Source organism: Macaca mulatta, chromosome 18, assembly GCF_049350105.2.
Source record: "Macaca mulatta isolate MMU2019108-1 chromosome 18, T2T-MMU8v2.0, whole genome shotgun sequence".
Classification (NCBI taxonomy): domain Eukaryota; kingdom Metazoa; phylum Chordata; class Mammalia; order Primates; family Cercopithecidae; genus Macaca; species Macaca mulatta.
The window spans coordinates 65859671-65873647 of record NC_133423.1 but is presented as its reverse complement, the minus strand read 5'-3'; the positions used below and the strand labels follow the sequence as shown (position 1 = coordinate 65873647).

The 13977-nt window shown below is 47.7% G+C and overlaps 1 protein-coding gene across 5 annotated transcripts in view; it reads right to left on the bottom strand.

Moving 5' to 3' along the window:
• KCTD1 (potassium channel tetramerization domain containing 1) overlaps positions 1-13977 on the bottom strand; it is a 200275-nt gene that overhangs the window by 91733 nt on the left and 94565 nt on the right. The window contains exon 1 of one of the 5 annotated variants that reach the window (XM_028837869.2): positions 4138-4666. The exons of 2 other annotated variants lie outside the window; for them this stretch is intronic. Coding sequence is in view for 1 of the 3 variants with exons in the window: in XM_015121710.3 (XP_014977196.3) it covers positions 1624-3432 (1809 nt within the window). In the remaining 2 variants the exon portion in view is untranslated. Of the gene's footprint in view, positions 1-1623; positions 3450-3784; positions 4019-4137; positions 4667-13977 lie in introns of those variants that run through there. 2 more of the 5 variants (XM_028837865.2, XM_015121710.3) reach the window with 2 other exon arrangements.

The following is a 13977-nucleotide window of genomic DNA, read 5'->3' as shown; positions in this document are numbered from 1 at the left end:
AGACAAACTGTTTCATTGTTATCCCAAGGCCATGCATGCCTTAATAAACTTTCTTAGGCTTTTAACTCTTAATTAGGTGCTCTTCTAAACTAGGGCATTTCAAGGGTGTTTACTGTATCAGAAGAACGTGAACATTTATTTTTTCTTTCAAAGAAAAAGCAAACCCTAAATTCTCCTCCCCATTCTTAAAACTCTAACACAACCTGTCAGAAATGGACTACACACCCGAAGTACAGAAGACACATAGCCTACAGGTCTTGTGTATTTTAGAGAACTCTGGTGTTTATATTACCACTCACAGCCCCTTTCTCAGTTGGCCTTGAGGCTTGCCCATTAGCTGGTAAACGTTTGAAAGGGTCAGTTTGTCCAGAACTGGAATTTCCACTTTGGAAAAAGCACAGAGGTACCTGACATATGTTCCTGGAGGGCCTGCACTATACCTTCAGACTTGCAAAATTCCTACTTCTGCTTGATGGCAGGCAGGTCACAGTTGTAAAACCTCCAGTGGCTACGCCTGCCTCTGCAGAATAGAGCACAGTGTCCGAAGACTCTGGTTCCTGACTCTTAGAGTGTGTCCAAAAAATGAATATAACTTTACTAATACTCACGAAAATACTACCCTGGGGAAAATAAGGGAGGAAGCATCTAACACTAGAGGCTCCAATCTCCACCCAGAATTTGGCACTGCTTTGACTTAAATAATGTTAGGGTTGAAATAATTTCTTCCTCTTTGATGAGGACAGTGAAGCCAAGAGAAATGAAGTGATTTGTTCATGCTGACTCAGCTGCTGGGTTAGCACTCTTACTCTCATTACCTACTTCATAGGTATTATCTGCCCTCTAGGATGGTGAGCTCCACGGGGCTAGAGGGAGACAGCAATGTTTCAGTGCCCACAGTGCTGGGCACCACAGGCCCATACACTAATTTGTAGCCTGACTGAAATTGCAGATACCACGTTCCCACCTGAATAATAACTCTAACAAGAGACTTTTAGTTTCTGAAAATTGCACCCCACACGGCCACTTTACATTCGACTACATGTTACAGTATAAACTGGCACTCAACTGCCTGGCTCTCCACTCTCCACCCCTTTTCTTAAAAAAAAAAAAAAAAAGGAAAGAAAAAGAAAAAAAAAGCTACAGGAAGTGGGATTGGCACGTTTTCTTTTCAATAATTTATAACTGTTTTTCTACCTTCCAAAGTCATGGCGAATATGTAATAGAGTCTTTTAAGGGATACTTGATTCAAATATGTCTTAAGCAACTGCTTCCTTTGCATTTACAGCGTTCTCGCACTCTTTGCCTTATAAAACTCAACACATTCAATGAAGAGCGGCTGCAAGAGTGAGCTAATCCTTTTGTTCGGCGAACTTTGAAGTTTTTCGCCTTACTGCACAGAAGTGATTTGTTAGGTAGCATGCCCTCTCTCACATTTTTTAAGGTTAGGTGTAAAGTTTCCCAAAAAGCACCAAGAGAGTTAACTTCTAAGGGTGAAACCAAATCCCATTCAGTACATTGCCTACTTTTTAAAACTTCCCCCCTGCCCAGAGCTGCATTAGCACAAAAGTTAGTCCCGAAGTTGTACCAAAGAAACATTTCATGCATAGAGTTTGGTTTGGTTACCTGGGTGGGGGAAACAATAGCAGGTGAAACTACTGTGGGAGAATTGGTGCTTCTGTGCCCATTGGCTTCTGGAAGAAGAGGCAGGGGGTCGTGTTTCACGGAAACCACCACCACCGCATCCACAGGCTCCGAGGGGCGGATACAAAGTCTTTTGGGGGAAGAGGGGCCGCAGATTTCCCCCGACCCGAACACCGACTCGTACAGGGCGCGCTTGGGCGCAGCCTCGGATTTCACGTCGGGCCCGACCTGGCTGTCTTTGGGGAGGATGTAAGTGTTCCCCAGCGAGGGCGGCTGGGGGCGGTGGTGGTGGGAGGGATGGGTGGGGGGGTGGTGGGAGTGGTGCCGTGCCGCCCCGTTCAGAGCCTCGGCGTAGCAGCCCTGCGGGGCGGGCGAGCCCAGCTTGGTACCAATGCCCGCGATGCTGTTGAGCGTGGCGATGGAGACGGCGCCGATGCAGTGGTTGGTGTAGGTCTTGGAGAGCTTAGCCGCCTTGGACAGCATCTGCATCCTAGTGCCTAGCAAGTTCTTGCCGATGGCTTTGTTCTCGTACCAGGTCACATCGCCCTCGCTGCAGTGGTCCCGGGGCCGCTGGAAGAACGCCTTACAGAGAGGGTTGCGTTTCGACAGGTACTTGACGAAGCTGGCGTAGGGGCAGAACTCGGTGCCCGTCTCATACATGCGGGGCAAGTTCTCCTCGTCGCTGCTCTCGGCGCGCTTCTTGCTCCACGACGACGAGCGCGACTTGTGGTAGGGCCCGAGGGACTTGAAGTAGACGAACTTGCGACCGTCCTCGTCCATGGCCAGCCCAAAAGAGTCCTCCTCCAACTCACGCTGGTTCTCGCGGCCGCGGGTACAGAAGTACATGCACGTCTCGAACCAGACCTTGTTGAGCAGCCCGAAGGGCGTGTTGGTGCTGAAGACGCTGGAGGTGTACAGCTTGCGCAGGTCGGCGCGCGTGATGGCTTGCTTCTGCACCACCGGTCCGGCGCCCTGCTCCTCGAGCTTGCGGATGACCGCGGCCAGCGTCAGGTTCGCGCTGCGCAGCTCGGGATCCTTGGTGAGGTCGAGCGTGCGGCAGTACGGGGGCTCATTGAGGTAGCGGTTGAGGGAGCTGCGGATGCTGATGAGCGACGACTTGCTGTAGAGCTGGCCGCTCTTGGAGCGGGCCTCGGCATAGAAGGAGCGCAGCACGCGGCACAGCGCCCCCTTGTCCATGGTCTCGAAGTCCGGGCTCTGCGCCTTCTCGCTCAGGTACTCCCGGAAGATGCGCACGGCGTAGCGGGTGGCCAGCCGGGTGTTCTCGCTCAGCCGGGCCCGCTCGGGGCGCTGCAGCACGTCGGGGTCCAGCTCGGCGCCGTCCCCGGGCGGCCCGCCGCGGGCCCGGGGCGCCAGCAGTCGCGGCGGCGCCTCGGGCTCCAGCGCTGCGCTCTGGTCCATATTGATCATATGGACCGGCTCGGGCTCCAGCTCCTCCCCGGCCGAGTCCTCGGGCTCCAGGGGCTCGTCCCAGTCCAGCCCCATCTCCTCCTCTTCCTCCTCCTCCTCGTCCTCCTCCAGCCCCCCACCTCCGTCCTCCTCCTCCTCCTCGTCCCCCGTTATCTGCACCTCCTGGATCTCGTCCTCCTCCTCCTCTTCCTCCTCCTCCTCGCCCGCGCTGCAGTAGTGCGGACGGCCGTGGCGGCGGCCGCGGCCCCCCGCGCCGCGCTCGCCCTCGCCCTGCTCCCCATTGTTCTCGGCGGCGGCGGCGGCGGCGCTGGCGCTGCCGCCCGCGCTGGTGTTACAGTCCCCGCTGCCAGGCATTCTCGCCATATTGCCGTCTCTCTGCCAGTCTTCGGGCAGGGCGCATGCGCTATATTGGACCGCAGCGCTGAGAGCTTTTGTGTTTAATGACCTTCAGCTACCGGGAGGCAAAGCCGGGCTCTTAAAGGAGCCGCGCTCCAATTGTCATTCCCGAGCGCAGCTCCGGAGGGGCAGCGGCGCGCAGGGGATGGAGGGGAGGGGGGAGGGGGGGACAAGTTAGACGGGAGAGATAGGGTAAAGGACGGAGGCTGACCAGACCTTCTTCCTCCCCCACCCGGCTCCCACTTCTGAGAAAACTTTGAAGGAAAAAAAAGGAAAGGGAGGGAGAGCTGTCGGTGGGGGCGAAACACTCCCAACTTACCCTCTGGCGGAGAATTGCGCGGGCCCGGGCAGGAGAGAGGGAGGGCCGGCGGGAGGGCGGGATGGTCTCGTTTCTCTAAGTAATGCCCGAGGAGCAGTGCCCCTTCCACTGCCCCCTCATTGCCCCCCGGAGCCGGGGGGTCGGGGCGGCGGCTGCGCCGGGCGGGCCACGGGTGCTGCCGCGGGAAACCCGTGTCTGGGGCCGCCCGGAGCGGAGCGGAGCAGGCAGGTTAATGAGCAGGGTGGAGGAGGCACGGCGAGGCCCCGCACCCTCTCGGCGCCCGCGGCCAGGGCGCAGCGGGCGAGGCTTGGGAGCGGGATGGGGCTGGCGGCGGCGGCGGCTCCCCCACCTACTTGCTGGCGGCGAGGCGCGGGGGCCTGGGGCCAGCCGCGCGGCTCCCAACTCCCTTTCCGACTCTTGCAAAGGAGCGAAACACGCCCCACGTCAGCCTCATCCCTTTCGACTTTTCCAACAGCCACATTTAAGCTGTCATTAAAGACCTGGGGCGCTCCCCGTAGGTCTGGGGCAAGTCCGCGCGGGTCCAGCCAGCCCCGGGAAGGAGCGAGCTAGAGAAGAATGGGAGGGGCCGGTGGGAGGGGAGACGAGGGAACAGGCGCTCGGGACCCCAGGGGCCCCAGGGACCCTTCCGCACCCGCCCAGGGCGCCGCCCTCCCTGCCCGCGGGCAAAGTGACACAACTCCCTCGGGCGAGGCGCTCCACCAGGCTGGAGCTAAAGTCTCCCTAAGGCCCGTCGGGCAGACGGAAAAAGCGAACTTGGGTCTCGGCCGACCCTGCCACCGCCACAATTCGGCAATTCAGAGCCGGAGCGCACTCTCACTCAAAGTTTGCCAACCGCCATTCGTTCGCCCTCCGGGTTGCGCTGCCTCAGGCGCGCGGGGGCGGGCACCTCGGAAACTGGAAAAGCAGCCAAAGAGCTCGCCGGGTCCCGCTTTCCCATAGGAGACACTGCCCCACTTCCAGCCAAATGCCCGCCCCCGGCGCGCCCAGGCTCCGGGCGCGTCCTTGCGTCGCCGCCTCCCGCTCTCCCGGCCCAGGGGCAGCGTCCCAGAGTCGCCCAGGACCTCGGCTGTTCTCTTAGGAGGCACAGTCCAGGCCACCTTCGGAGCTCGCGCTGCATCCTAACTTTCACCTCCTCCCGCAGCCCGTGTGTCCCCTGGTGCGCGGGCCGACTGCGAGTCCCTGGGGTGAGGGGACTCGAGGGAGTCAGGTCCCCAGCAGCGCGGCCCGGTGCCAGGCCGTCCTCCTGGGAGACAGCCTCGCCTGCTCCTCGGGTGCCCTCGAATTTGCCTCCGAGTCCAAATTCTCGGCAGTTAGGCTGTGAGAATCTTGTCAACTGCCTGTTCCCCCCTTCCCTGGCCCTCCTGTCTTGCTCTCAAGGGATACATTTTACGCATCAATTGAAACCCATCCATCAATTTGTTTTTTTTTTGTTTTTTTTTTTTTTTTTTTTAAGAAAGAAAGAAAGACCAGGTCTCAGGGCCGCGTGGGCTTCTGAGTGGGAGCTGGCGATGTCTTTTTCTGCAGCGAACGCTGCTGGTCATCCGCGTGCCTCCCCGGCCCTGGACGCCACCCGAGCTTTGGGGAACCCGCGCCAGGTGTGAAACAAGTTAGAGCAAGTCCCTGCCTCGCGGGCCGCCTCCGGCTCCTTAGGGAAACACACACACACACACACACACACACACACACACACACACACACCCCACACTCTCATCCGCCCTGCTCTCCGCGGAGAACCGTCCGGGAATCGTCCCCGAGGTGCGGTCCGAGAGGTGGCCGGCTTTGTTCACAATGCACTGCCCTCCCCACCCGCCCTGGACACGTGCAGAAAGGCGTGTTCGTTTCTCCGAGGCTGCGGTGAGAAGCTAAGTTAGTTGCACACTCGGACCCGCACATAGTGAGCTGGCACACACTAGTCACACACGGCTACTTCCTGAGGGCTGGCCCTTTGTCCTGGGATGCTCCCAGGTTTTCGGGCCGCGGTGCGGAGAACTCAGGTGGGTGCCCGGCAAGTTACCTACCAGGGGCTGGTCCCCCGCGGCCCTTGCCATAAGCGCAGGGACCCGGGGGCCGCGCTGGCTCCGGGCTGTGCTCGTGGCTTGGCCGGGGACACAGGCCCACGCTCCAGCCTGGGAGCGGAGCCCGCCCCCCAGGTCTCCCCACCTCTGCGGGCGGCGGGGTCCACCCCCGCTCCCACCAGCTCCCCTCCCTACTGGGCGAGCTGCTTTGAATTGCTCGCAGTTTGCCGGAGGCGGTGTGCTGGGTTGGACGCTCCGGGAAACAAAGCAACCCAAAACAGCTCCCAGTTGACGTCAACTTATTTCCAGAAAAGAAAATAGTTTTGTGCTCCCAGGACAAAATACCCCCCAGGGCAGGTCTCTACTGGCAAAAGTCAGAGGAAAGAAAACCCCAAGCGCAAATAACTTTTTAACGGACTTGGAAAAGCAGCAGTTTGGGGTGCTGCTTGGACAGTTTGCAAACAACGGGCAGGACCCGCGCTTAAATTCGATATGAAAAACGCACCTTGGAAAGTATGCCTTGGCCTGATTACCGGGCAACTGTGGATCTGCTTCGTTGCACCAGCTCCGGAAAGGCTACCAAAATGATCTGCCGGTAGGATACTTCATTAAATACTGGAAAAGAAGACGTCTTTGGGCTACTATCTGTAGGAGTGATGGGAAGAACACCCAGAAAAACAGATATGAACCCTGCTTCCCCTTGACCAAAAAAAAAAAAAAAAAGAAAGAAAGAAAGAAAGAAAGAAAAAAAAGTTGCTTAATTTTTAAAACCCAATAACACAAAATTACAGTGCAGTTCATAAAGTAGTTCAATTCCAAGTTTAATAAATGATCCCTTAAAAACATCTTGTGGTTCCATACAACTCAATTCCAAAATGAAAGAATCAAAAAAGCTTTCTTCTTATTATTTCTGTAGAGGCAATATTGGTTGTCGTTCTGCCTATCAGCCAGCATTCGATTCCTCTACTTGACCTCTGCATATCATGAAGTCCATTGACTACCACCTTGACAATCGAAGCTGCCGGTCACCCCTTTGAAAGGATGCTTTATTTCTTGTGCAGGATACGTGACTTCTTTATAATCCCAGCACTATAGGGAACATTTATTGCAATTATTTAACTGTCAGAACTCTTTAAACTATGGTATGATGTTTACGACTTTTAACAAGATTCTCCATCTTTTGCTGGTGGGGGTGGGGAGGTCTCCTTGTATATTTGTGCTTCTCCACTTCTCAGAATACTTGAAAATAGTGAAACGGTTATTTCGGGATGAAAAACTCCACATGTTTCCCCCTTGATTCATAACCCAACTACTTCCATTTCAGGCTAACATTTTATGAAAGGTTATACTATACAGAATCATATTCAGCTCTTCCTCCTTTTTGCTTCCAGTCTTCTGAGTATCATCCCTGTTAATATACTGGATATAGTTGCTTTTTATCTGCCTGTTTCCTCTCTCCTAAGCAACACACACCCTTGTAGTTTCAGTCTGGTGCCTGGGGACATGGTGAGCACTTGTCATTTATATTGAATGAAGAGAATCTGTGTTTGGTTAAATCTTACATTTTGCAGGGAAGTTTTTGTGAAAAATTAAAAATAACATGAATCTGAAGTTCTATATTAAAAACCTGGACAAATAGTAACTACAAGGCAACATTATTGTTTGCAAGTTAAAATGAACTGAATGGCTGCTTTGGATGAATATTCCCTTATCATTAATCCTCTCTCCAGTGGAACATGCTTTAGAAAGTTATTGCAGAAGTAGAATGAGGGACCCTTTTCTCTCAGCAGAGTTAATGTTGCCTGTTCTGAGGGCAGATCTGGGGGATGGAAGTGTCTCTGTTAAGAGAGGTGGGCTGGGGAGGATTTAAATTGTTAAATTTGAGGAATTTTGTGGGCTCTTGAGAGCAGAGGCCAGAAAAAGCATTTAGTTCATCATTTTAAAGACACAAATTAAAAGAGAACGCCATACTCTCTTGATGTAATTACTAAAAGATTCATAAAGGGCTTTCAAGGCTAAATATGAATTCAAATTGAAACTATTTTGGTATATCTTGGTTTTAGAGGTTTTTTGTTTTGTTTTGTTTTCTTTCGAGACAGGGTCTTATTCTTTTCACCCAGGCTGGAGTGCAGTGGCGTGATTATGGCTTACTGCAGCCTCACCTCCTGGGCTCAAGTGATCCTGCCATCTCATCTTCCCAAGTAGCTGGGACTACAGGCCTGCTCCACCAAGCCTTCCTAATTTTTGTATTTTTTGTAGAGATAAGTTTCCCCATGTTGCCCAGGTTGATCTTGAGCTCCTGGGCTCAAGTGAGCCACCACTCCTGTCTCAGAGTTTAGCTATTAATTCTGTTGAATTCAATTGAGGATCATCTTGAGTAATGTTTTTTGAACTCAGATGAAGATCGAACCCATGTAATCTAAGTTGACAAAGTGCAAGAAAAGAAAAATAGCTCCACAGGAGTAGAAACTATGTCTTATTTATTTCTGTATTTCCAGTTCATTTCCTATTCAGTTTCTTGGTATATTTTAGCAGAGTGACTGGCACATAGTAGATACTCAATAAATATACACACATTTATGTGTGGGGAGAAAGCTAACTTCAACAAAACGTTGTATAGCAGAGTGGTGAAAAACTCTCTCTGAAGCCAGCCTACCTGGGTGTGAATCCTAGTTTGCCTTACTAACCACCCTTTTCTATGGCTCAGTTCTCTCATTATATTACCTGGGTGATAATGATAACAGTCCCTACCCCTCAGGATTGTTTTGAGAATGAAATAAGTTGATATGCACAAAACACTTAACACATTCATACACATGCAACCATTACTTCTTATTTATTAAGGCCCTATTGTTTCCCAAGCTTGATAGCAAACAAGAAAACTAAGGCCAGAGAGGAGAAAAAAAAAAAAAAGTGAAGACATTTTCCCAAGATCTCCCAGATCTGACCAGGGCAGGCAAATCTGGTTCCATAGGCCGTGCTTGAACCACTTGACCATATTCAGCCTCTAGGAACCAAAGAGTGAAGAGAGGAAGAGAGAGAGAGAAAAAAAAAAGAAAGAAAGAAAAGAAAGGAAGGAAAGAATGAAAGAAATAAAGAGGAAGGAAAGAAAAAATGTTCAATAATTCAGAAAGAAAGGAAAATAAGGAAGGAAGGAAAGAAAGAAAAAAAAACAAAATTCAAGGGAAGAATTCAGAACGAAAGAAAAAGCAAGAAAGAAGGAAGGAAAAAGAAAGAAAAAGAAAAAATCTTCAAGGGAACAATTCAGAAAGAAATAAAAGAAAAGAAAAAAGAAAAGAAAAGAAAGAGAAGAAAGAGAAAGGAAGGAAGGAAGAAAAAAGAAAGAAAGAAGAGAAGAGCAAAAAGAATCTTCAAGGGAAAAATTCCCTACCGTTAAAATACCCCTGTGTATAATTGGATTTGGGAAACTTGGAAAGGCAGAATAGTACTTTGCCAATGTCTTGGACCGTGACACAACGTATAAATGGACTGAGAAACAGTGTCATCTTTGTCACTTGGCCACCTAAACACTGGTACAATTTTTCTTGGCTATTGGAAGTAGGGGCCCATCTGTGTCTTAGAAGACATGGCAGTGAAGAATTCAGAGCCAAAAGGAACGCCCAGAGGTTCAACCAGACTAGGAAGAGGTGCTTTCTGTTGAAATCCTGAGCTATTGTGAATCTCCTGGGGCAAAGAGGGTATTCCTACTTTTTTCTTCAATGCTTTGTCAAAAAACAGGTCAGAGTAGACTTAATGCAGTCATTGACAGAATATTTAGTTCCTAATTGCTACCTGGTAACTACAATTCTAGGTCTTTCCACCTAATAATCACCTACTTGTTTCCTAGGCTATTTGTGAAACAAATAATGTGCAAGAGATATGTAGTTTTCCGTAAGTAAATTGGGTTTTTGTCGAGCGTAAAAGTGTACCATCTTTCATCGTTACAATATTCTGATCATGAAACTTCACTTGGTTAATAAAGAAGTCAAATGTAAAGGTTGTCAAAGTTAAAAGAAACCTAAAATTCAGAATGATTGTCATTTCTTTATCTTCTAGTTGTATGTCTGTAAAAGGTATGTGGGATTAAAGTGGACATTAGTCCTGTTATTAAATAAAATTTTATTTCAATGTCATTGGAATACTAATTATGGTGGAAATGGAGATAAAGGTATGTGATAATATGTCATGTAACAAATACGTATTTTTAAAATAATGGTAGAACTACTTACAATGGTCTCACAATCTAAAATATTCCTGAAACGATTTGCTGTGATTTCAAATAAAGTGGTCTGTTAATTTAGTAAAAGCAAAACAAATAAAAACTTAAACACTTTCTACCCAAATGTTGGTATGAAAATGTTATCCTTATCTTCTTTTAACTGTCAATATCAATTAAAATATCCTTTTACAGGAGAATCGCTTGAACCTGGGAGGCGAAGTTTGCAGTGAGCGATTGCGCCACTGCACTCCAGCCTGGGCAACAAGAGTGAAACTCCATCTCAAAAATAAAAATAAAATAGCCTTTTAAGAATGCAATTATTAGGCAACCTCTTCAAAAGCCATGAAAATGTTCATATTCTTTGACCCACAAATTGATTCTAGAAGTTCATCTTCTTAGGAAATATCCTGTTCTACTTGTATTTTGGTAAAGTTTGGTTTATTGCATCCAGGCCACCTGGACAAATGAATTTTTTGGTATATGTCATGAACTATGCTGTAGAACTACATTTTATAATGTCTTAGAGACCTATCTTTGTTCACAGAAGTTTAGAGAATAAGTATTTGTGGAATGGAGAAGAAAGAAGTTCAATTAGGGTAAAATCATGTCTTATCAATGTTCTATAGCAATGTCAGTTACCATTGAATGAGTAACGATAATGATAGTGAAAATAAACGATATGTACTCAAAGGGCAAAACGAGATAAATTTTAAAGCTCGTATTTCAATATCTTCATGACATTGAGAAAGTTTAAGGACCAGATTTTTAAGCTCTAGATATCAGAAATTGGTATCTGGGTGTATTGGGGCAATTCACAGGATGTGCGGAGGAGTGGGTATGTACCTGCCCCGTGGCTGTGTTTCTAAATGAACTAAAAAAGAAAAGAAAAAAAAAATCCCCTTTTAAATACCCAGAAGCACTAACCCACATTTTGAACTAATTGACTTACTTTTTCTTAGGAAAGCTTAATTTAACTGATAGGGGCACATGGGTTTATCTGAATATTTAAAGAAGCCCTGGGATGGGTTTGTTCTATTTCTTTAATTTGATGCTAGAGATCCAGGCTTTGCACCTGATGGAAGGAGACTGCCTTGGAGAGGGGCAGAGAAGCAGCAAACATTGTGACCTGGTCCCTCTCTTCTGTGACCTAAGTTTGCAGAGCCAGGGCATGATTGCTCCCAGGGGAAGCCTCACCATTCTTCATGTTTAGTCTTCCTACAGCCTGTCCCTGGATTAGGATACCCAGGGGGTCACGTGGTGTTATTATTCCCAATGAAAACAAACTCCCCTGACATGGATTGCATCTGTTGTATTACAGTCTTTTCTCGTTATAGCTCATTGCCTTAAACTAAAAAACACAAAACAAAAATGTGGTTTATCATTCTTTTCTGATTATAAAAGCAGTAAGTGTTCATTGGCAAAGATTTGGGAAGTACAGAAATCTGGAAACATATATGTGTCTTATTTCTTTCTTGCTAACGTTTAGTGAATGCTTGCTGTGGGCCTGGGTTTTTACATTAACACTCTCGATTTCTTCTTATGAGTATATGTGAGGGTTGTTTCTATTCCTCTTTCACATGTGTAGAAACACAGAGAGCTTCAATAACTTGCCCAACCTCACGGAGTTAGTGAGGCCAGACTCTAGGGCACGCACACTTTCTGAACAACTCACCAGACCATGACCTTTGAGTTCTATTTCCACTGCCAGAGACAACCACCCAAATACATTTGGGTGTTATTTCCGTGATTTCAATCACATGCCATTTACCGTTTAAGTACTACATACAGTATTTGAAAATCTGTAATTCAAACTACGTAATCAGTGGATTTTTGGCAAACTCTGCCAAGCACCTGCTAAGAGACAGGAAGGAAAGCAGGCTCTCTCCAGGAGCTCCCTGACTCCAGGGAGGGGCAGATTTTCAATAAGCCCAAAATGGTCAATAGTGTTTCTTCTGTCAATAGCATTTCTCCTGTCTTTCTCATGGTTATCTTAGTGCAATCTGCCATAGAAAACACACAAACTTATTCTCTATCCACCTCTGAGAAGTTAGTTGAACTGTCAGAGTTTGAGGATGAATTCCTCAAGCTTTTCTTGCTATTTATATGGTGTTACTTACAGAATACAGCTTTTAAGTGGATGGTCACTGAAATGCCCAGGAAAGTGTTTGCTGTGGCTACTGTTCCCAGTTCGGTGACACTTTGGATATTGTAAGTGCTTTTTAGACCTCAGTACCATGCTTTAGTGGTCAACATGCTTTCTAAATTCACTATTAACTTTGCTTTCCTAGAATTGCTAGTTTTTAGATTTACAGCCTGAGATATATTAACTTTAGAGTACATCAGAATTAGCTGAATTACCTGGAGAACTTGCTTAAAATATGCAGATTCATGGGTGCCAACTCCAGAGATTCTGATTTAGTAGCTCTTGAGTGTGGCCCAGGAATGTATATTTTTAACACACAGCTCAAACAATTCTAATACTGATGTGACCACACTTTGAGACCACTGCCTCAAAGCTCATATATTAAGCAATAAAATAATTTCCTCTCTAGCAATCATTCTGGGGCGGTGAATTCACTTGAAAATTGAATGCAAGTTGTGAAACCTCTTCAGAAGATGCACACACACACACACACACCAATTTTGCCTACCATTTCAGCAGGGATTGGAGTCAAGCCTGCTTTCTTGAAGCTCTGCAGCTACCTGGTCTCCAATACCACTTTAATACATATCCTCCCCTGGCCAAAACATCATCGTGGCTCCTTTCTTACTTTAGTTTCAAGTCCAAACTCCCCACGGTCTTGCCACAGTCTAATTTCCTGACATTGTCTGTTTCATCTCCCTGATATGAGTCCAGCTCTCTGTTGGGGAAGACTCCAGAGAGTTCTGGAGAGCTCAGACACCGGGAGGACATTTGGCTGGGAGTCCCCAGGACAGTGATCACGGAACTTGCGTGTGTTTCCAAATCACCCAGAAGGCTTGTTGAAGCAGGGTGCCTACATTTCTCAAAAGAAGACGTACAAATGGCAAACAGGCACATGAAAATGTGCTCAACATCATTGATCATCAGAGAAATGCAAATCAAAACTACAATGAGATATCATCTCACCCCAGTTAAAATGGCTTACATCCAAAAGACAGGCAATAACAAATGCTGGCGAGGATATGGAGAAGAGGGAACGCTTGTACGCTGTTGGTGGGAATGTAAATTAGCACAACCACTATGGAGAATAGTTTGGAGGTTCCTCAAAAAACTAAAAATGGAGCTTCCATACAATCCAGCAATCCCACTGCTGGGTATATACCAAAAAGATAGGAAATCAGTATATAGATGAGATATCTGTACTTCCATGTTTGTTGCAGCATTCAACATTGGCTATACCTCAGAATCACCAGGGGAGCTTTTACAAATTTAAACACTGCAGAATAATGTAAGATAAATATTAGCCCTTGCCACCTTCCCCCAACCAAAAAAAAAAAAAAAAAAAAGGAAATGTGCCAAATTTTGTTTAAGTATTGAACATAGGATACATGGGTGTTCATTCTCTCTACTTTTGTCTATGACAAACATTCTCACAACAAAAAAAATATGTATCAATGCCAGATCCCACCCCAGATTTGTTCAAATAAAAGCTCCTCCAGCCACGTGTGAGCCCCCCAAAAGCCCCTTGTCCACTCTGGTTTTCTGTTATTAAATTCTTTTTAATCCTTCTTCAGGCCTCTCCTAGACTGCAGTGGTTCTTGTGATTGGCTGCATGTTAATATCACCCGGAGAACTTGCAAAAAATACTGATACCCAGATCCTTTTCCAAAAGAACCAGATCGAATAGGTCTGGGAAGTGGCCTGGGCATGAGGACTTTTCAAAGTCCTGCAGGTGATTCTAATGTGCAACTAAGATTGGGACCCGCTGCCTTTAGACTGACACCATTCACACATG